The sequence below is a fragment of the Cricetulus griseus genome, chromosome 4, assembly GCF_003668045.3.
Source record: "Cricetulus griseus strain 17A/GY chromosome 4, alternate assembly CriGri-PICRH-1.0, whole genome shotgun sequence".
Taxonomy (NCBI): domain Eukaryota; kingdom Metazoa; phylum Chordata; class Mammalia; order Rodentia; family Cricetidae; genus Cricetulus; species Cricetulus griseus.
Window position 1 is genome coordinate 189,518,959 of NC_048597.1, and position 22,289 is coordinate 189,541,247.

Genomic DNA, 22,289 nt, shown 5'->3' on the forward strand with positions numbered 1-22,289 from the left:
GGCGCAGGCGTGCTGCGCGCTGACGCAGAGCAAAATGGCGACGCCCACCAGGTTTCCGCTCGCTAAATTGTTTCGAGCGCCTCAGTCTTCCCTGTCAGCAATGTTCCTTCTCCGAGACTGTGGCCGCCGGGCCGCGGCGTCTCTCGGCAAACGCTTGTCTTTGTGTCGCCTCCGCAGCGACAGCGCGGCTCCGTGCGAAGCGCGCTTTGATGTGGTAGTGATCGGAGGGGGGCACGCGGGGACCGAGGCGGCCGCCGCCGCGGCTCGCTGTGGCTCGCGGACTCTGCTGCTCACACACCGCGTGGACACGATCGGTGAGGAGCCCCGCGGCCTCGGCCGGCCTGTGGCGCAGGGGTGGCGCGAGGCGGGGTCCCTCTGCACCGGAGCGAGCGCGGGCAGGGGTGCGGTGGACGCCCCGGGCGAAAAGCACGCTAGGTCGTTGTGTTAACCTTCCCGCTATTCTCACCTCAAAGAAAGGGTGAATTAATTAACATCTCACACCCGTTTGGTTAGGCGACACACTGCGTTCACCGAGAGCTTGTGAAGCCCCCTGTGGAAAACGGCGCTTTCTCGTTCCGTCCTGTATTTCCATTGAGGGTTTCGTGCCTAAGACTTGGCTGGTACGCGCGCGGTAGCGTGTGCTCCGCGCCTTCTTGCTCCGTCCTTCACTTGATAAACCTTCGGTTTTTCACGTTTCTTGCCAATAGTGTTTCATTAAACGCAGGAGTACACTTTTCGGCACAGAGGTCTAAATTCTCTTGGCTGTATATACACAGTTGTGCAAAACCTGTATTCTGTCAACGCAGTGGGATATGTTTAAAAACATTTCAGAGGCCTGTCAATAATTCTCATACACGGTTTTAATAAAAGCAGCCCTAGCTTGAAACGGGATGATTGGGGGTGTTGTTGCTTGTTTGTGGTGACAGGGTGTCAGTGCCCGGCTGGTCTGGAACTTGCTGGGTAGACTAATCTGACTTGGAACTCACAGTGTGATCCATCTGTCTCAGCCTCCAGAGTGCTGGGATTAAAGGTGTACCCCATACATCACCCGACACACGTCAAGAGGAACTGGGAGAGTAAGAGTGAGTCACTTGCCCTGTGTGGGAGCATAGAGAGTCACTTCCTGCTCTGCTTATTCCCTCCTCCTCTCTGTGAAGTCAGAGGAGAAAGATTTTTCCAGAATGAATCTGGTTACCTGTAGGAATGGCTCTTTATTAAATAACATGAACAAGAAACTCGTTTATTCACCACGATCGTGTCCGTTCTCTTTAGGTCAGATGTCCTGTAATCCTTCCTTTGGTGGCATCGGAAAGGGGCATTTGATGAGGGAAGTGGATGCCTTGGATGGCTTGTGTTCTCGAATCTGTGACCAGTCTGGTATACATTACAAAGTATTAAACCGGCGTAAGGGCCCTGCTGTGTGGGGGCTGAGAGCACAGATTGATAGAAAACTTTATAAACAGAACATGCAGGTGAGCAAAGGTGAGGACAGGGAGGACTGTGGGCTTCTTCAGCCTCTTTGTCGACTGGTGTTCTCTCTTAACAGAAGGAAGTCCTGAATACACCCCTGCTCACAGTTCAAGAGGGAGCTGTAGAAGATCTAGTTCTTACAGAACCAGAGCCTGGATCCCCTGGGAAGTGCCGGGTCAGGGGTGTTGTTTTGGGTATGTACCAGCTATAATGCTCATGCCACCACGCCAGACCCAGTGCAATGTTCGCTTGAGACAGAGAACAGATGTTTTTCCCATGCCAGGAGATTCTTGTTTTCCTTGTCTGGAAGAGGAAAATTATGTAAACAGTCCTATGGTTTTTTTGGGTGTTTTGTTTTGTTTTGTTTTGTTTTCCGAGACAGAGTTTCTCTGTGGCTTTGGAGGCTGTCCTGGAACTAGCTCTTGTAGACCAGGCTGGTCACGAACTCACAGAGATCCGCCTGCCTCTGAAGGCGTGTGCCACCAACGCCCAGTTGTCTCTCCATTTTGACCATCTCAGTCAAATTCTATGTTCATCAGTACTGTTTTAGTGTAAAACTCCAGAGCCTGCGTGTTTGTGTCTTTTATCCAGGTTCTTCTGTCATAAATTTGTTTTTATACTTGTTATTTTATGTGTACCCTCTAAACATATGGGTACCAGGAATGGAATTCTGGTCATCAGGTTTCACAACAAGCATCTTTACCCACTGAGCCATCTCAACCATGTCCCCATCTTTTTAATATTTCACACAGGTATAGCAGAGAATGGCTTTCAACTTCAGACTCTCCTGCCCCTACCTGTTAAGTGTTGGTATTATAGGCATGTGCCATCATGCTTAATTTATGTAATGCCAGGATTTGAACCCAGGGTTTGCATGTCTGGCAAATCTTCTACCACCTGAGCTGTATCACTTATTCCTACATTTCTGTCTTAGTTAGGGTTACTATTGCTATGACGAAATACCATGACCAAAGGCAACCTGGGGAAGAAAGGGTTTATTTGGTTTATGCTTTCATATTCATATTCCATCATTGAAGGAAGTTAGAGCAGGAACTCAAACAGAACCTGGAGATAGGTGCTGATGCAGAGGCCATGGAGGGGTGCTATTGCTGGCTTATTCCCCTTGAGTTGCTCAGCCTGCTTTTTTTTTTTTTTTTTTTTCCAAAACAGGGTTTCTCTGTGTAGCTTTGGAGCCTGTCCTGGCACTTGCTCTTAAGACCAGGATGGCCTTGAACTCACAAAGATCTGCCTGCCTCTGCTTCCCAATTGCTGGGGTTAAAGGCACATGCCACCACAAGGCCTGTTTTTTCCTTTTTTTTTTTTTTTTTTTTTTTATTCCTTTAAGGTTCTGACAGTTTTAGAAGGATGAAGAAACCATGTCATATTTGGCCAAAAGTCTAAAATCAGCAAATTTTCTTATATGTATTTTTATTTTATGTGTATGAATGATTGCCTCTGTGTGTGTGTGTGTGTGTGTGTGTGTGTGTGTGTGTGTGTGTGTGTGTGTGTATCATGTGCATGCCTGGTACCTGCAGAAGCCAGAAGAGGGTTTTGATCCCCTGAAATTGGGGTTATGGACAGTTGTATGATGTCATGTGGGTCCTGGGAATTGAACCCAGTTCCTTTTCAAGAGCAGCCAGTCCTCTTAACCGCTGAGACATCTTTCCAGTCCATAATTTTCTAAATGGATCTTTACTAACTGCACTGTGCTTGTGTGCTTCACACATACACAAATACACACACACACACACACACACACACACACACACACACACACACACACACACACACGGTTTCATTGTATATCTCTAGAACTCACTCTGTAGATCAGGCTGGCCTCAAACTCAAAAAGATCCAACAGCCTCTGAGTGCTGGGATTAAAGGCATGTGCCACCACACCTAGCTGTACTTTAATAAAGTTTTAAAAATAACTATAAAAATTCTCACATTTCTAGAGACAGGAAGTTTTACTGTATTCTTGATAGAAAGTATTCACATTCTATTTTGTTCTCTAGTAACAATCAGAAAATTAGTTTACTGGTTTTGTTTTCTAATCATTTAGCAGATGGAAGTACAATTTATGCAGAGAGTGTGATTCTGACAACTGGGACATTTCTGAGAGGCATGATGGTAATTGGATTGGAGATGCATCCAGCAGGACGTTTGGGGGATCAGCCCGCTATAGGGTTGGCTCAGACTCTGGAGAAGCTGGGGTTTGTGGTAGGAAGACTGAAGACTGGAACTCCACCCCGACTTGCCAAAGAGTCCATTAATTTCAACATTCTAACCAAGCAGACACCAGATAATCCATCCATACCATTCAGCTTTCTCAGTGAAACAGTGTGGATCAAGGTAAGAGTTTATGAAAACCTAGTTTGATAGCTGATGCTGGCTAGTCACAGGTATCCTAACATCTATCTTTCTCTTTCTCTTTTTCTTTTGCTTTCTTTTTTAAATTTCATTTTGTTTGTATCTTTGTGTGTTTATCTGTGTGAGGTTGACTGTGGAGGCCAGAACAGAGTGTTGGAACCCTCTTGGAGCTGGAATTACAAGAGATTGTGAGCTGCCCATTTTGGGTGCTAGGAACCAAACTCTGAGCCTCTGAAGAGCAGCGAGCATTCTCAACTACTGAGTCATTTCTCCAGCCCACCCCTCCATTTCTTTCATGTGTGTTTTACCATATTACCATATTACCTCTTCATGAAGTTGTGTGTATATGTGCATATTTATTGTATAGTACAGTAAATACACATTTCTTTTTATGGAGCATTCTTTTTTTTAATTAAAGTTTTTTTTTGTTTTTGTTTTTAATGTATGGAAGCAAAGGTGTCCATGCAGTGAGAAGCATCAGATACTCCTAGAGCTGGAGTTACAGGTTGCTGTAAGCCTCCTGATATCTATACTAAGAACTGAGCCCTCTGCAAAAGGAGTAGCACATGTTTTTTACTGCCGAGCCATCTCTCCATCCTCTCCACACCCCTTTTTGAGATAGGGTCTTGACTATGTAGCTGAACCAAGGCTTGCTGGAACTCGTAGATGTGTGAGCCACCACCCCTGGCTTGTTTCAATCATCCTCTTAGTTTTAGTTTAGTTTTGTTTTTTAGATAGGTTCTCACTATGTAGCTCTGGCTGGCCTCAAACTGTAGACCAGGGTAGCCTTGACTCTCGGGGATCTACCTGTGTGTACTCCAGTACTGGATTAGAGAGATATGTCACTATACCTGGCTGTTTTACACCCCAGAAACAGTGTTTGGGTGGGTGGGTGCCCATCCCTGTGCTATGACACTCATGTGGACGTCAGAAGACAACTTGTGAGAGTCAGTTTTCTTCTTCTGTTCTGTAGGTTCCAAGGCGATTGGGCTTACTGACCCTTATCCCCTGAGCCACTGATTGATTGATAGAGGATATTACTATGTATCACTGGGCTTGAACTCACAGAGACCAGCCTGTTTCCCAGTATACCCTGGCATCCATGAGTCATCTTGCTGGCTCAGGTTTATTCCTTCTTGGTGGTTCTTAAGACATTTATAGATAACAGATCATTTATATTTTCATGTCTTTAACAAAGAAAAACTCACCAATATCACAACAAAACTTTGTTTAGCATTGGGGTTTTTATGAGATAGGATTTTGCTATGTAACTTTAGTAAATCTTCCTGCCTTACTTTCCCGAGTGCTGGGATTACAGTCATGAAGCATTATGCCCTACTAAAACATCATTCCTTTGTGTGTGGTCGGAAGGAGGTGTTCCTGGCTGGCCTGGAACTCTCTGTTAACCTGGCTGGCCTCTAACTCACAGAGACCTGCCTGCCTTTGCCTCCTGAGTGCTGGGATTAAAGGTATGCACCACCACTGCCCAGCTAAAACATAATTTCTTTTTCTTTTTTTTTTTTAATTTTATTTATTTATTATGTATACAACATTCTGCTTCCATGTATATCTGCACACCAGAAGAGGGCACCAGATCTCATTATAGATGGTGTGAGCCACCATGTGGTTGCTGGGATTGAACTCAGGACTTCTGGAAGAGCAGTCAGTGCTCTTAACCTCTGAGCCATCTCTCCAGCCCTAAAACATCATTTCTTAATGTCATCTGATACTCAATTTTTCCTAATTTCCTCAAACATATTTGTTTCTATTTGTGTGTGTGTGTGTGTGTGTGTCTGTGTGTGTGTGTCTGTGTGTGTCTGTGTGTGTGTGTTTTCTGCCCCCACCCCCTCTATTCCTCTCTTTCCCACTCCCTCACAAAAAGTGTAGCATGTGGAGATCAAGGACAACTCATGGAAGTTGTTTCTCTCCTTTCACTGTGGGGTTCCTGCTACTCAAGCTCAGAATGTCACACCTCATTATCCCTCAGATATTATTATATTAGTTTTTTATATTAGTTTTATTTTAAACAGGGTCCAAAATGAAGTGTACATATTACACTAGAGGACATTTTATAATTATTACTCCCTCCCCCAGTATTTAGGTATAAAAGAAGCTAAGTCTTTTCCCCCAGATTTGTCTTGATTATGTCCTCTATCTTTCCTAGAAACTGATAATTAAATTTAGGAACTTGCCTAAATTTAGGTTCACCTATCAAGTTACATGTTTATTTTTGGCAGGAATATTTAATTATTATGCACCAATTTAATTTGTTCTCAAGTAAGTCAGTATTGTGCAGGTTTTATTTGAATAAGAGGCAAATTCAGTGAGTAAAGAAGCAAAATAATGTTATATGCCAGCTATAGTGGCCCACATGCAATCGCGGCAGTCAGGAGGTAGGGCAAGAAAAGAGCTTCTCTCCACAGAGAGCTCAAGGCCACTCTCAGCCACTCAAGACCCTGTCTCAGACATGCAAGCAGGTGAAGTACGTGTTGTATGTGATTACTGTTTTCTAGCCAGAAGATCAACTGCCATGTTACTTGACTCATACCAACCCCAGAGTGGATGAGATTGTCCTTGAGAACCTGCACCTGAATAGCCATGTTAAGGAAACTACAAGAGGACCCCGGTAAGAACTAGAAATGAGTGCTTACTCACTTTATGAATGAGGTAACTTTTTGTCATCGAATTTACTTCAAATTTCAATGTTTTGTTCTAGATACTGTCCCTCCATTGAATCAAAAGTTTTACGCTTTCCAAATCGTGTACATCAGGTTTGGTTGGAACCGGAAGGAATGGATTCTGACCTTATCTACCCCCAAGGGTTGTCTGTTACACTACCAGCTGAGTTACAAGAGAAAATGATAACGTGCATCAGAGGCTTGGAGAAAGCCAAAATGGTTCATCCAGGTAAAGAGGGTCACAGGTGTGCTTCAGTAAGCAATGAGCTGGTGTACTTAGTACTCTCTCTATAAGATAAGCTGAAGCTGGACATGGAGACACACATGGGTAACCCTGGCACTTGGGAGGCTAAAGCAGGAAGCTTCCTTCAAGTTTGAGGCCCAGCGTCTATACATTGCATGTAGTCTGATGCATTTTGTATTTATCTTTGAGGCAAGTGCAGCAACTTTGACTTACCGTGTGCACTTGTTCTTTGGCCAGGCTATGGTGTTCAGTATGATTATTTAGACCCCCGTCAGATCAGTCCTTCCCTTGAGACACATTTGGTTCAACGGCTATTCTTTGCTGGACAGATAAATGGAACCACTGGTTATGAGGAAGCTGCAGCTCAGGTAAGATTTGTTTTATTTCATTTTGCTTAAAACAGAGTTTCTCTAGCTAGTGTTAGCTGTCCATGTAGAGTAGGCTGGCTTCAAACTCAGAGATCCACCTGCCTCTGCCTCCCAAGTGCTCAGATTAAAGGCATGTGCCACCATGCTCAGCTCCAGGTAAGAATTTATTCAGATGTTACTATAAACCAGAAGAGACCATTTCATTAGTGTTCATTTTTTAGTGTCTGTTGTTGATTATACAGATCGTGGGTACAACAGTATTTTAGGCTAAGTGGATATAACTGTTGTATATAATATACCTGTTTTGTTTTGAAAAAGGGTCTTGCTTTGTTGCCCAGATTGGCCTCAAACTTGCTATATAGCCAAAGCTGGCCTTGAAAATCCATCCCCACCCTCACCTTCCAAGTGCTGAGATTACAAGTGTGCACCACCACTCCTAGATCAAACTGCTGATCTCTCTTGCTTTACTTTCCTAGTGTTAGGATTACAGACATGTGCCGTGGTGCCCAGCTTGTGGAGGGTGATTTCGAAAACCCAGCTAGTTTCTGAGTCCTAGATCTGCCAGGATATTAAGAAAAAATTTGAGGAATTGCTTCTGAAGTATAAAAAGAGCATTTAATTCTTTTAAGATTCCTGAAAAATCGCATATTGTTGTTATTTTTGTGGCTTATTTGTTGTTATTTTTGTGTGTGTGCACATTTGTCCATGTTGCGGCCAGAGATCAGCATTAGATATCTTTCTCAATTGTTCTTCACCTTATGTTGTGTCTGTCTGTATGTATGTATGTGTACCACACGTGTGCCTGTGGAGGCCAAAAGAGGGCATTAGATGCCCTGGAACGAGAGATACAAATGGTTGTGAGCCACATGTGGGAGCTGGGAATCAAACTCCCTTTTTTTTTATTACTATGGATGGATGGGAAGGGGTATGTGCACACGAATTTATGTGCCAGAGGATGCCAGAAGAGGGCTTCTCTGGAGCTGGAGTTATAGGTAGTTGTGAGCTGCCCAGCATGGCTACAGCAAACCCAAACTGGGTTCTCAGCAAGAGCAGTATACACTCTTAACCTCTTGAGCCACCTCTCCAACCCCTCCACCTTACTTTTTGACACAGAATCTGTCATTGCACTCACTAGTTAGGCTAAACCAATGAGTTTCAGTGGTCCAATTGTCTCTGCCGTCTCAGTGCTGAGGTTACAGGCCTGTACTATTGTGCTCAGGTTTTTCAGGAGACTATTGGGTTCCAATTGCGGTCTGTATGCTTTAGAGGAAGGCATTTTATGAAATCTTTCCAACCTCCCATAATATTCTTTACCATTGTCTTGATCCTTATTCTGTTGTTGTGACGAGACACCATGACCACAGCAACTCTTATAAAAGAAAGCATTTAATTTGGGTTGGTTTACAGTCTCAGAGGCTTAGTCCATTATCATCTGGGGTGGGAGAATGGTGGCACACAGGCAGACACAGTGCTGGAGAAGTAGCAGAGTTCTATATCTGGATCCACAGGCAGCAGGAAGAAAGAGATACCAAGTCTGGCTTAAGCTTTTGATATCTCAGAGCCCACCCCCATTGACACACCTTCTCCAACAAGGCCACACCTTCTAATCCTTCTCAAATAGTGCCATTCCATGATGAGTAAGCATTCAAACTTATGGGGTTCTTATTCAAACCATCATACAGTGGTAAATTATTGTTTGTTTGTACATAGAAGAAAGCTAGAGCTGGGCATTGGTGGCACACGCCTTTAATCCCAGCACTCGGGAGGCAGAGGCAGGTGGATCGCTGTAAATTTGAGACCAGCCTGGTCTACAAGAGCTAGTTCCAGGACAGCCTCCAAAGCCACAGAGAAGAAGAAAGCTAGAGAAGTCTCACAAATAGGTTTACAAAGATTAATATCCCCAACCCCCTGCAGAATGAATCATATCATTCTAACATATGGTGTTTCTGACTGTGGATCATATTTTTTTTTAATTTATTTATTTATTATATATAGTGTTCTGCCTGCATGTATGCCTACAGGCCAGAAGAGGGCAGCAGATCTCATTGGTTGTGAGCCACCATGTGGTTACTGGGAATTGAACTCAGGACCTCTGGAAGAACAGGCACTGCTCTTAACCACTGAGCCATCTCTCCAGCCCCATGGATCATATTTATATTCCTTATGAGCCTGCTTTCTTCCTACCCTGTGTGTTTGTTTTCATTCTTCAAGACAGGGTTTCTCAGTGTTGTCCTGGCTGTCCTGGAACTCACTCTGTAGACCAGAGTAGCCTCGAACTCAGAGGTGCACCTGCCTCTTCCTCCTGAGTGCTGGGATTAAAGGCGTGTGCCACCATTGACCACCTCTTCCTACCCTTGCTGATTTTGTTTCCCATGTAGTGTGCTAAATAGAATAGCTATTTATTCAGTTCATAATGACCTCTTAAACATTTCAGTCCTCTTATAGGGTGTGATAGCTGGAATCAACGCCAGTCTTCGAGTCAGTGGAAAGCCACCCTTTATTGTAAGTCGCACAGAAGGCTACATAGGAGTCTTGATTGATGATCTGACCACACTGGGCACCAGTGAACCATACCGCATGTTTACCAGCAGGGTAGAGTTCCGTTTGTCACTTCGCCCAGATAATGCTGACAGCCGCCTCACATTCCGAGGTAACTTGTAATCAAGTCCTGTAAGGTACTGCACTGCCTTTTGGGTTATTGTTGGTTTGTGTAGTTGTTTTGAGGCAGGGTCTCTTCAAGTGTAGCTAAAGTGACTTTGGGTTCCTGTTCTTTTGTTTTGTTTTGTTTTGTTTTTCCAGACAGGGTTTATCTGTGTAGCTTTGGCACTCGCTCTTAAGACCAGGCTGGCCTTGAACTCACAGAGATCTGCCTGCCTCTGCCTCCCAAGTGCTGGGATTAAACGTGTGCGCCACCAATGCCCGACTTTTTCTGTTGTTCTTCTTGACTCCACCTCTCAAGTAGTAGGAAGAGGAAGTTGGGGTGAAGGGCTGTTGAGACGAGGTCTCCATGTGTAGCCTGGCCAGCCTGGAATCACTGTAGTCTCCCTCGGTTGCCTCTAAGTGCTTGTATTACAGGTGTGTGCTGTGCTGCCAAGCCCTGCACTCCATTGTTCTTTAAAACTTTTTCCTCTTCCTTTCCTAGCCCATAAGGATGCTGGCTGTGTGTCCCCACAGCGATATGAAAGAGCTTCGTGGATGAAATCTTCTTTAGAAGAAGGCATTTCTGTGTTGAAATCCATTGAGCTTTCAAGCTCCAAGTGGAAAAAGTTAATTCCACAAGCTCCTATAAGTGTTAATAGAAGCCTTCCTGTCAGGTATGATTTTCAATATAGACTTTTCTTAGTTTTTACAGAAAAATGAGATTTCAGAGAACTGTCTTATACTGACTCCCTACCTACACATTTTAAATGAATATAGCTTGCTCTTAGCTTCTCAGCAGCCTTTAGTATAATTCATCTACTTATTTAATATATATAAATATGTGAGCCATGTATGTATGACATTAATCTCGGCAGCTAGGAGGTAGAGGCAGAGATCAGGAGTTTTAGATCAGTCTCAACTGGGACCTAGAAAATCCTGTCTTGAAAAATAAGTTTTAAAGGAAATGTAAGATGTGTATGGCTGGGCATGTGCCTTGATGGTAGAGTGCATGCTTAGCATGGGTGACCCTGGATTCAGTCCCAGAGTCTCTACCTCCCAAGTGCTGGGTAAAGGCATGGACCTCCATACCTAGTGAAAATATTTTCATGAAATATATTTCTTTATGTACGGTTATAAATTATTATTTTTATGTGTCTTAGGTGTTTTGCTTACAAGTATATGTATGTATTTGCACCATGTGCACATCCTGTGCCCAGGGAATCAGAAGAGGGCATCGGGTCCCATGGAACTAGGTTATAGGCTGCCCTGTGTGTGCTGGGAATCAAACCTGGGTCCTCTGGAATAGCAGTCAGCATCTCTTCTATAATTTTTTTGTGGTTCCCATTGAGATCTTTTGGTTTTCATCAGTTTTAGAGGCTCCAAACCAAAAAAGTAGAAGGACCCATTTTCTTTGCTAGGCTGCTCTTCAGAGACCACATAGAGAGAGATGAGAAGCCAGAAATATAGGCGTCAGGCTTGCTGTTCTGGTAAGAGCTCACTAGTGTGAGCTCAAGCTTCGTAACAGTGTTGAGCTCTTCTGAAGAGTAGAGACCTAGTTCCTGCTGCTCACAGTCCTTCCCCTTAAATGGTGTGCCTCAACAATGACAGACTGCACTTCCAGAGCATGAGCCTGGTAGGGACACAAACCGTATCTGAACCCTAGCCTGCAGAAGGACGGCTCCTTCATAGTACACTACCAAGACTTAGTAGATGTGAAGCACATTCCCTATGCTCTGAACATGACGAAGCCCTTGTTAACAGAGGATGCTCTTTGTAAAACAAAAGGAGACTACAGCCTAAAAAGCCATATCAACAGTGTAATTCTTATGATGGGAAGTGAGAAAATCTATACTTTTGGATGGGGGTTTTAAACTGGTGTTTCCTGAAACCCAGGCTGCCCTCAAACTTGCTGTGTAACAAAGGTTGGCCTGTCACTCACTCCCAGTGCTCCTGCCTCTGCCTCTCAAGTGCTGGGATCTTGGGCATGCATTACCATGCCCAAAGAGAATCAGTTGTTCTTTTTTTTATGTGCATTGGTATGAGGGTATCAGATTCTCTGGAACTGGAGTTACAGTCAGTTGTGAGCTGCCATGTGGGTGCTGGAATTGAACTCAGATCCTCTAGATGAGCAGCCACTGTTCTTAAACACTGAACCATCTCTCCATTTTTTTTTTTGATGACCTACTTTGCAGACACTATACTTTTTTTATTTATTTTATATTATTTTATTTTGCAGGGGGGTCTCTTTATGTAGCATGGGCGAATTATGTAGACCAGGCTAGCCTCAAACTCAAGAGATCCTTCTGCCTCTGCCTCTAGAGCATTGGGATTAAAAGTGTGCATGACCACATCTGGTCCAATACTACTATATTTGCTCACTTCACCTGGGGGAAAAAAAAATGAAGAGTCTCTTTTAATTATTCTAATACTTAGTATCATTCCAAGGAATTTTGGTCTTAGTTTGCCTTACAGGATATGGATCGTTATGTTGATACAACTTTTTACGTTGGCAGCGCTCTAGATGTTCTTAAGTGTGAAGAAGTTGACATGGACTTACTAGCCAATGCTGTTCCTGAGCCCTTGAAGAAGTATACTGCTGATAGAGAGCTGGCTAGAAGACTGAAAATAGAAGGTAAAAAGAGAGCTGTTTCCTTTGGAGGCCTGTATTCTCTTTCCCATGTGTGCAGATTATGAATGAGCAGCAGACCCATTGAGAGCACTATTTGCTGAGCATAGTGGTGCATGCCTGAGGAGAACATGTTTTTATGGGTTTGTCCTCCAGTAGAGGACACAGCAGTGAAAAGGGTACAGAACAGGATGATTATGGGAATGGTAGGAAAAGTGGGATGATAGTATGCTGTTTATACAGGAAAGACCTTAAACTCCTTGGGGAACAGCCAGGGTGGTGTTGCCTGCCATTCCATTATGTAATTTTATAAAAGGCTAGCAATGAAAAAAAACCTACCAGAAATTCTAGAAACATGTTTTCCAAATGACCCAATATTAAAAAATTAAATTTTATTCAGAAAATAACCCAAATGGGACTGGAAAGATGGCTCAGTGGTTAAAAACACATGCTGCTCCTTCAGAGGACCAGAGTTCAGTTCCCAGCATCCACATAAGGTGACTCCCAACCACCTGTAACTTCAGCTCTAGGAGATCCACAGACACCTGCACTTACATGCACACACATACACATGGTTAAAAATAACTTGTAAAATTTTTTTATATATATATTTTATTTTGATTTCAATTGCATTCATGTTTTGCCTCCGTGCACATGTGTAAGACATCAGCGCCTCTGAAACTGGAGTTTACAGGCAGTTATGATCTGCCATGTGGGTTCTGGGAATTGAACCCTGGTCTTCTGGAAGAGCAGCCAGTGCTCTTAACCACTAAGCCATCTCTCCAGCCCCCTAGATTACATATTTTAAACTTGGTGTACAGCTATTCTTCAGTAAATATTAGGTTCCAGTTAGCATAGTTCAGAAGTATTTATCATTAACTTGTTTACAGGAAATAATTCAACCATGACATAGCTACTCCTTGCTCTGTAAAGACTAGGGTTTATAAAAACTCCAGCACCCACTTAAGGTTTAAAAGAAACCACTTTGGGTTAAAGTACAACATATATGGGTGATTTTCAAGTTACTACTTGAATCTCCCCAACATTCTTTCAATCTTTTTCTTTTTTTTTTTTTTTTTGGTTTTTCGAGACAGGGTTTCTCTGTGTAACTTTGGAGCCTATCCTGGCACTCGCTCTGGAGACCAGGCTGGCCTTGAACTCACAGAGATCCACCTGCCTCTGCCTCCCGAGTGATGGGATTAAAGGCATGCGCCACCAACGCCCGGCTAATCTTTTTCTTTTTTAATTTAATTTTTATTTACACTTTTGTGTTTGTATCTCTGTGTGTATGCACATGTATGCCCATGTTCATGGAGGGCAGAAGAGGGTGTTGAATTCTCTAGAACTGGAGTTACAGAATTCAGTTATGAACTGCCTGAGAAGGGTGTTGGAAACCAAAGGATCCTCTACAAGAGTAGCAAGTGCTCTTAACCACTCTCCAGTGATTTGTTTGTTTGTTTGAGGCATAGTCTCATGTAGCCCAGGTCAGCCCAAAACTCCTAAGCTGAGGATGACCTTGAGCTTTTAGGTCCTCTTGCCTCTCTATAAGTGCTGTGATTGCTGGTGTATGCCACTCTACCTGGTTTTGTGCAGTGATGGAATGTGGTGGTTAATATCAGTTGTCAGCTTGGCAGGATTTAGAATCACCCAGGGACACAAGCATGCCAAACAAGCCCTCTGCCAACTGAGCTACATGCCAACCCCTAGACAAGATTCTTGAGGGCAGAAGTCAGTGTCACATAGTATTATCTTTCTTGTTTTATAATTTATATTTGAGAGATTAAATAAATATGCCCTTGGCCCTATGCAAGATCTCAGGTAGCCCATGTATTAACATAGTTTCTCTCTTGTTGCTGTGACAGAGTACTTAGCAAGAATTCACTTAAGGGGCTGGAGCGATAACTCGGTGGTTAAAAGCACTGACTGCTCTTCCAGAGGATCCAGGTTCAATTCCCAGTATCCACATGGCAGTTCACAACCGTCTACAACTCCAGTTCCAGGGTTTCTGATACCCTCAGATAGACATACATGCAGGCAAAACACCAAATACCATAAAATAAAAATAATTTTTTTAAAGCCACTCAAGGAAGGGTCTATACATGCAAAAGCCAGAGAACTACCTGTAGTATTCATCCAGATGAGTCTAATTTTGCTTATGACTTGAGGAGACAAAATCCATCCTGGTGGGAAAGGCATGGTAGTGAGAGCAGCTAACCTGTAGTTTGCTGGGAATGAGGCCATTAATCTAGTTCATCCACATTCAGGAAGCACAGATGTCAGCACTCAACTCCCTCTCTCCTTTTAAGTCCAGGGCTTCAGCCTGTGGAATGGGACCACCTGCATTCTGGTAGATCTTCCTTTTTCTTTTTCTTTTTTTTTTTTTTTTGGGGGGGGGGCAGTTCAAGACAGGGTTTCTCTTGTGTAGCTTTGGAGCCTATCCTGGCACTTGCTCTGGAGACCAGGCTGGCCTCGAACTCACAGAGATCTGTCTGCCTCTGCCTCCTGAGTGCTGGGATTAAAGGCATGCACCACCAACACCCAACGTAGATCTTCCTTTTTCATTTAAATTGTTTTGAAAACATTCTGACAGACATGCTGAGTAGTTTCTGTAGTGATTTTAAATCTTGTCAAATTGATGATCAGTATTAACCATCACATTCCATTACACCCTGAGGGCTATTTATGAATCATAAAATTGTGCCAGGTGTAGTGAAGCATTCCTGTGTAATCCCAGGACTCAAGCTGAGGCAGGGGTTGTAAAAGGTTTTCCTGGCCAACTCAGTGAGGCAGTGCCTAAAAAGTGTAAAAAGGGATAGGGACATAACTTAGTAGTAACAGTGGAGTGTGTCTTCTTGCCTAGCATCCACGATGCCCTGAGTCCTGGACTTAATCACCAGTACCAAAAACAAACAAGTTTTTTTTTAAATTTTGACTTTATTTTTCTAAGAATAGAATGCTTGACAAAGTTAATTGCCAGGCTCTCTTCAGAACATTACTTCTCAATAAAGTCCTTAACTAAATTGCATGTTATGTTTGCCATCTAAGGAACCCCACTTCTAAAAAATTATTGCTTTGGAGCTGGGAGCATAGCTGAGTAGTAGAGCTACTTGTCTGGCATGTATAGGCCATGGAATTAGTCCCTGGAACCACCTTAAAACGTTCTCAACATCTCTCTCTCTCTCTCTCTCTCTCTCTCTCTCTCTCTCTCTCTCTCTCTCCCTCCCTCCCTCCACCTCTATCTCCCCCCTCCCTCCCTCCTTGGAACCACCTGAAAACACACACACACACACACACACACACACACACACACACACACAGAGCTTCACATGAAAATAACTTAAAGAACCATTTTTCTGGAGAAACAGCCTATCTTTAGGACTTAACATTTGCACTGATGAGAATGTCAGATCAGCTGAGCATGGTGGCAGACACCTGTAGCACTACCACTTTGATAGTGGAGGCTGGATAACAATCAGTAGTTTCACATTATCCTTGGCTATCTGTAGTCTGTCTGCATGATAACCTCCGGTTTCCTCACCTCAAAAAGGAACACCAAACCAGGAAATTCTATCTCAAGAATAGTGAAGATTATCTACCACCTGTCTCAAAATATCAAGTATTGAATGATCTGATGCATGCCGATCTATTTGTAAACAGAGGTTATATAAATATAGTTTGTTAGTATGATGTATGTATCATAATATAATTCTAATTTTTTTCATCCAGCTGCTTATGAGTCTGTATTGATGTTTCAACTACAAGAAATAAAGGAGGTTCAGCGAGATGAAGCTTTACAACTGCCACAAGACCTCGATTATTTAACAATCAGGGATGTGTCATTGTCCCAGGAAGTTCGAGAGAAGCTACACATGAGTCGCCCACAGACTGTAAGCAAACAAGCAGTAGGAAGAAGCAAATTATAAACAAAGCCAGAAAGAGCTAGTGCTTTAGTTTTTAATCCTGGACTAATAGTGGTCTCCTGAGTGACCTTGAGAAACTTAGTCTTAGAGCTGAAGAGCTAGCTCTGCAGCAAAGAGGACTTGCTGGCTGTTCTTGCAAAGGACCCTGGTTTGGTTCCTATGGTGGCTCACAGCCTACTTCAGTTCCAGGGAATTTGATGCCCCTTTCTGACCTCTGAGGGCACTACATGTACATGGTGTGCTTACATACATTCAAAAACACTCATACATATGACATAAAAAGAAAATTTTTCGGCCCGGCATTGGTGGCAAACGCCTTTCATTCCAGCATTTGGGAGGCAGAGGCAGGCAGATCTTGTGAGTTTGAGACCAGCCTGGTCTACAAGAGCTAGTTCCAGGACAGCCTCCAAAGCCACAGAGAAACCCTGTCTCAAAAAAAAAAAAAAAAAAAAAAAGAAGAAGAAGAAAATTTTTCTTTAAAAAAAAATGTTGGCTGGGCGTTGGTGGCGCACACCTTTAATCCCAGCACTCGGGAGACAGAGGCAAGTGGATCTCTATGTGTTCGAGGCCAGCCCGGTCTTCAGAGCGAGTGCCAGGATAGGCTCCAAAGCTACACAGAGAAACCCTGTCTCGAAAAACCAAAAAAAAAAAAAAAAAAAGTTTTGTTTTTTTTTTTAAGATTTGGTTTGATTGCATTTATACACACTTATCCCAACCATGTGTTAAAGCATTAATGCACACCCTCTTATTTTACAACCCTTGAAGCAAAGCAATGTAATGTAAGCATAAAAATTTTATTTCTCATTCAAAACAAAACGTGCCCCCCCCCCATAATTATGAAAAGCCAGTACTCTGAGCTAGAGGTGGGACTTTGTACGTATCTCCCCCTCCTCCTATTCCCCTTCCTCACTCCATCAAGAGATTTTGCCTGGCTTGAACTTGGGCAAGTCTTGTCTGTTGTGTTCTGAAACCATTGCTTCCTTTAAGTCATTCACTCAGCATCTTTCCATCCCCTCTTCCTCAAAGATCCCTAAGCTTTGTGGGCAAGAGTATTGGTACAGATGTCTCATTTAGGGGTGAGCCCTCCAAAGTCTCATATTCTGCATGTTGACCAGTTGTGAATCTTGGTGTTAATTGCCATCTGTACCACATATTTTCTTTTTTAAAATAAATAAGTGAAAATTGTTTAGTATGTATGTGTGTTTTCCCTGCATGTTCTTGTGTACACCACATGCATACCTGGTAGCTATGGAGGTCAGAAGAGGCTATCAGATTCAGATCCCCTGGAACTGGAGTTACAGATAGTTGTGAGCCAGTCACCTTATGGGTGCTAAGAGTTGAACTCTGGTCCTCTGAAAGCGCAACAAGTGCTCTTAATCAATGAGCCATCTCTTCAGCCCTCCCACAGATCTTCTTAATGGAAAGGAAAAGATATTGTAACATGTTATAGGAATGGGGAGGAAGGTGATTAGAGTCTTTGTAGCCCAGGCTGGCCTTGAATTTAAGATCTTTCTGTCTTTGTCTTCCTAGTACTAGGATTATGGGTGTGTGCCAAAATCTAGAAGTGTTTTTGTTTGTTGAGACATGGTCTTCCTGTGTGGCCAAGCTAGTCTTCAACTTGGAATCCTTCTGGCACAATGCCCTGAGTTCTGTGGTCACATGCATGTCCAGATTATTTCTGATCTTACACCCACTGTTTTTTACCTCTGAGCTGGAGGCATGTCACATTTCCTTTATCTGCTTTACAAACTTATTGTAATTACATTTCAATTTTTTATGAGTATGAATGTTTTACATGTATGCATGTATGTATGTATGTATGTATGTGCACCATGTCCATACCCAATGGAAGACAGATGAAGAGGGCATTGGATCCCCTGGAACTGGTGTTAGAGATAGTTATGAGCTGCCGTGGGGTGTTGGAAACTGAATCTTTGCAAGAGAAGCAAGTACTCTTAAGTGCAGAGCCATCTTTCCAGCCCTCCGATTTTTTAAAATTTATTTTTTATTATATATATTTGGGGGGGAATGGGTTCGAGAAACCCTGTAGTCCTGGCTCTGTAGACCAGGCTGGCCTTGAACTCAGATCTACCTGCCTCTCAAGTGCTGGGATTAAAGGCATGGGCCTCCATCACCCAACTCTTAGATAATTTTTAATAGCTGGGTATAATAGCATGTGTCTGCAGTCCTAGCTACCAACTGGGGAAACTGAAGTGAAGGAGGCTGTATTTTGCCCAGAAATTCAAAGCCAATCTGGTCAGTGTAGCCAGACCCCAACTAAGAATCTAAATATTTTATAATCTGTATAAAGAGAATGTGAGGAGAGTAGATTTGATGTGAGTAGCTCACTTTGGTTCTTTTGTCATTTTCATTCCTAGATTGGGGCTGCTAGTCGTATACCTGGAGTGACACCAGCTGCCATCGTCAATCTGCTCAGATTTGTGAAGACCACTCAGCAAAGACAGGCAGCAGTAACGGAACACCAAACCAATTAGTACTTATGTGATACAAAGAAACTTTTATACAGAGAATTGTAACTGTCATTTCATAGAGGACTTCTAGAAAGAGCTTAGAGAGGCTGGACAGTGGTGGTACACACCTTTAATCCCAGTACTCAGGAGGCAGAGGCAGGAGATTCTTTGTGAGTTCAAGACCATCTTGGTCTACAAGAAAGGGCTTAGAGAGTATGAAATAGCACCTGTGAGAATAGCATTGTTAGATTATTTTAGGTTTGTACTTGTAAAACAAATGTTACAATTGTGGGTTTTTATGTATCTAAGCAAAATAGTTAAAAACAATGTATAGTTCTTTCTGGGTCTCTATACAATAAGCCTCTGTAGGTCACATAGCATTCATCAGAGGTTAATAATCTAGCCAAAACTAACCCTGAAACTGAGTGGTGGTACAGATTTTAAGTAATCCCATCTCTTTAAGAGCTGAAGCTGGGCTGGGCAGTGGTGATGCACGCCTTTAGTCCCAGCACTTGGGAGGCAGAGGCAGGCAGATGGATCTCTGAGTTTGAGGCCAGCCTGGTCTACAGATCAAGTTCCAGGACAGAGGCAGGGCTACACATAGAAGTCTCAAACAAAAGAGACGAAAGCAGGAGGATCAGGAGTTCAATATTAAATTGAGGGGAAACTTGCTCTTTTCCAGTCTCAGGCTCTGAGGAACTGCCCATTACTTTGTAGACATTGTCAATTCTAAGAACCACACAAATATAACCAGTCCAGAAATAGCATCAAGAAACCCCCTTATAAAGATACAGTCTAAAGGGGGTTGACTCCAAATACCTGATGGGCATGTTACTTTGTCAAGAAAGTCTGAGGGTGCTGAGTCCATCAAAGCCTTTTTAAAAACTTAAGAAGACTAAGCCTGAGACTCTGGAAGAAGACAGACAATGCACAGTCATTGAGTGGACATGCTAAGGGTATCAAGGCTCCAGTGAAATCCTTTCTGCAAATGTGGAGACAGATGAATTCATTTCACAACCCCATCTCCCATATTGTGGGCAGGTGCCTAGTGTCCTATGATGTTTTTCAGGTATGCTTAAGATGGGGAAAAAGATCAGTTTGTAGATTTGCTACTCATAAGCCCATGTGTAAATTAATTTGGTGAACTTTGCTCATAAAGAATACCAAACCATTGCTTAACCTTGTCTGCTTCCTGTAGGTTAGGAAGCAGTGATTCAAGTCTTAAGTCAGGATGAAAATGAAGACTGAGCTGAGCAATGGTGGGACAGACCTGTAATCCCAGCACTGAGAGCCAGAGGAAGGTGGATCTCTATGAGTTTGGGATGGCCACTGCGGTCTACAAAGCAAGTTCCAGGACAGCCAAGGCCACACAGAAGCCTGTCTTGAAAAACCCCCCAAAAAGAAAAATGAAGGCTACAAAACCACTCAGATTCACTCAGCTAATTTATTTTTTCTCTCATTTGAGGATGGTTTTCAGCTGGTGTGCTATTACACTATTACACACATGTAATCCTAATACCTGGATAGAGGAGGAGGAGCAGGGGAAGAAATGGATAAGCAGTTAAGTGCAATGGCTGCTTTTTCAGAGCACAAAGGATTGAGCTCAGCACCCACACAATGGCTCACAACAGTATATAACTTCAGTTCCAGGCGATCCAACACCTTCTGGCCATGTGGTACACAGACATACATGTAGGCCAAACACCCATATGTGTAATACTTCTTTTTCTTATTTTAGCATTTGGAAGGAGTCCAAATTCAAAGGAGTTTCATATAGGCAAAACACCAATGCTTAAAATAAATTTCAAAAAAGAAATTATGCATCAATAGATACTGACCTAGAAAAACCAAAAGTAAATGGAACATACAAAAGGAGTCAGAAATTCAAAGTCATCTTCAGTTTGAGGCTAGTCTGGACTACATGAGACTACCTCAGGTGTGTGAGTAGGTGGTGGCTATATGTGTAGCCCATGCAATTTCTAATTGTGGAATTAATTTGTAGTTAAAAGCTGACTTAGAACATTTAAATCTTAGATTCCAGTACTTTGGAAATTTTCAATAATTACTAGTTTTGAACATTAATAAATACTGTAAAACAGACACATAAACTTACTTTATGTAAGTTTATGTGTAAGCTGGTTAAGAGAGGCTAAAGGTGGTCAGATTTTATACAACAAAATGTTTGCTGATGAAACTGACCTGGCCATGATTTAACAATAAAGCAGTCCATCCATAGTAACTGATGAATTGTGTCTAGTAATGCCGTATCCTTCCCTTTCTAGTATAACAGATAATATGTGCTCTGAGGGCTGCATAGGGGTGACCAATGTGGGCCCCTTAACCAGTCTTTACCAGTAGACTAGGGGATATAGCCAAAGGTGCCAGATGATCTTGTTTCTTTAATGCCAGCAAGCCTATTAGCCTACCTAGGGAGAAGCCCTTGTGATTGCCTAGGCTTCAGCTAAAACTTCGTGTTCCAAGGGCTCCGTAATTTTGGCTGTATATCTAAGGTCTGATTATGGGGAAAGCAACCAAATTTTTGTTTGTTTTTTTTTCAAGACAGGGTTTCTCTGTATTGTTTTGGAGCCTGTCCTGGAACTCTATTGGTAAACCAGAGATCCCAAATATTTTGTTATAGTTTGACATGGTCATTTGGATGCAGTTCAGTTTTCCTAGATTTTTTTGTATGTTCCATTTACTTTTGGTTTTTCTAGGTCAGTATCTATTGATGCATAATTTCTTTTTTGAAATTTATTTTAAGCATTGGTGTTTTGCCTATATGAAACTCCTGAAACTGGAGTTATAGTTGTAAGCTATGGGAATTGAACTCAGGTCCTCTGGAAGAGTAGCCAGTGCTCTTAACTGCTGAGCCATCTCTCTGGCTCTCTACCTTTCAAAAGGTAGCTTTTTGTTGTTGTTTTGTTTGTTTTTTGTTTGGGTTTTTCGAAACACAGTTTCTCTGTCCTGGAACTCGCTCTGTGGACCAACCTTGAACTCAGATCCACCTGTTTCTGCCTCCCGAGTACTGGGATTAAAACTACCTGTCTCAAAATGTAGCTTTTATTTTAGTCAATGCCATGTGTGTTTACAAATACATAGAATCATAGAATACATGGCAAACTTTAGCCAGGCATGGGCACCCTGGCTAAATGACAGTATTGCACATTGGAGGCTAATTTGGGCTGTATAGTGAGACTATCTTAAAAAAAAAAAAAAATCTGTAGTGCACACGTGTAATCCCAAAATTTGAGAGGCAGGAGGATTGCCTCAGATTGGAGGCAATCATAGAGTACAAAACAAAACAAAACATGTAATCCCAGCAGCTGGGAAGGCAGAGACAAGAGGAAAATCCCAAATTCAAGGTTAACCTGCCCTACGCCACATAGCAATGTGTGCTTAAAAGTAGGGGATGAGGTAGGGTGGCTGGAGAGATGACTCAACAGTTAAGATCACTTGCTGTTCTTCCAGAGGACTTGGTTTCAATTCCCAGCACCTAAATGGT

The 22,289-nt window shown here is 42.7% G+C and overlaps 1 protein-coding gene across 1 annotated transcript; it reads left to right on the plus strand.

The window, feature by feature from the left end:
* Positions 1-24: 24 nt before the first annotated feature.
* On the plus strand, positions 25-21,026 carry Mto1 (mitochondrial tRNA translation optimization 1). The gene is made up of 12 exons (XM_027411081.2): positions 25-314; positions 1,273-1,472; positions 1,547-1,664; positions 3,533-3,822; positions 6,354-6,466; positions 6,557-6,747; positions 7,000-7,130; positions 9,576-9,780; positions 10,273-10,444; positions 12,284-12,402; positions 16,123-16,283; positions 18,695-21,026. The coding sequence occupies exons 1-12, from the start codon at positions 35-37 to the stop codon at positions 18,809-18,811; spliced, it is 2,097 nt and encodes a 698-aa protein (XP_027266882.1). The 5' UTR covers positions 25-34; the 3' UTR covers positions 18,812-21,026.
* The last annotated feature ends 1,263 nt before the right edge of the window (positions 21,027-22,289 follow it).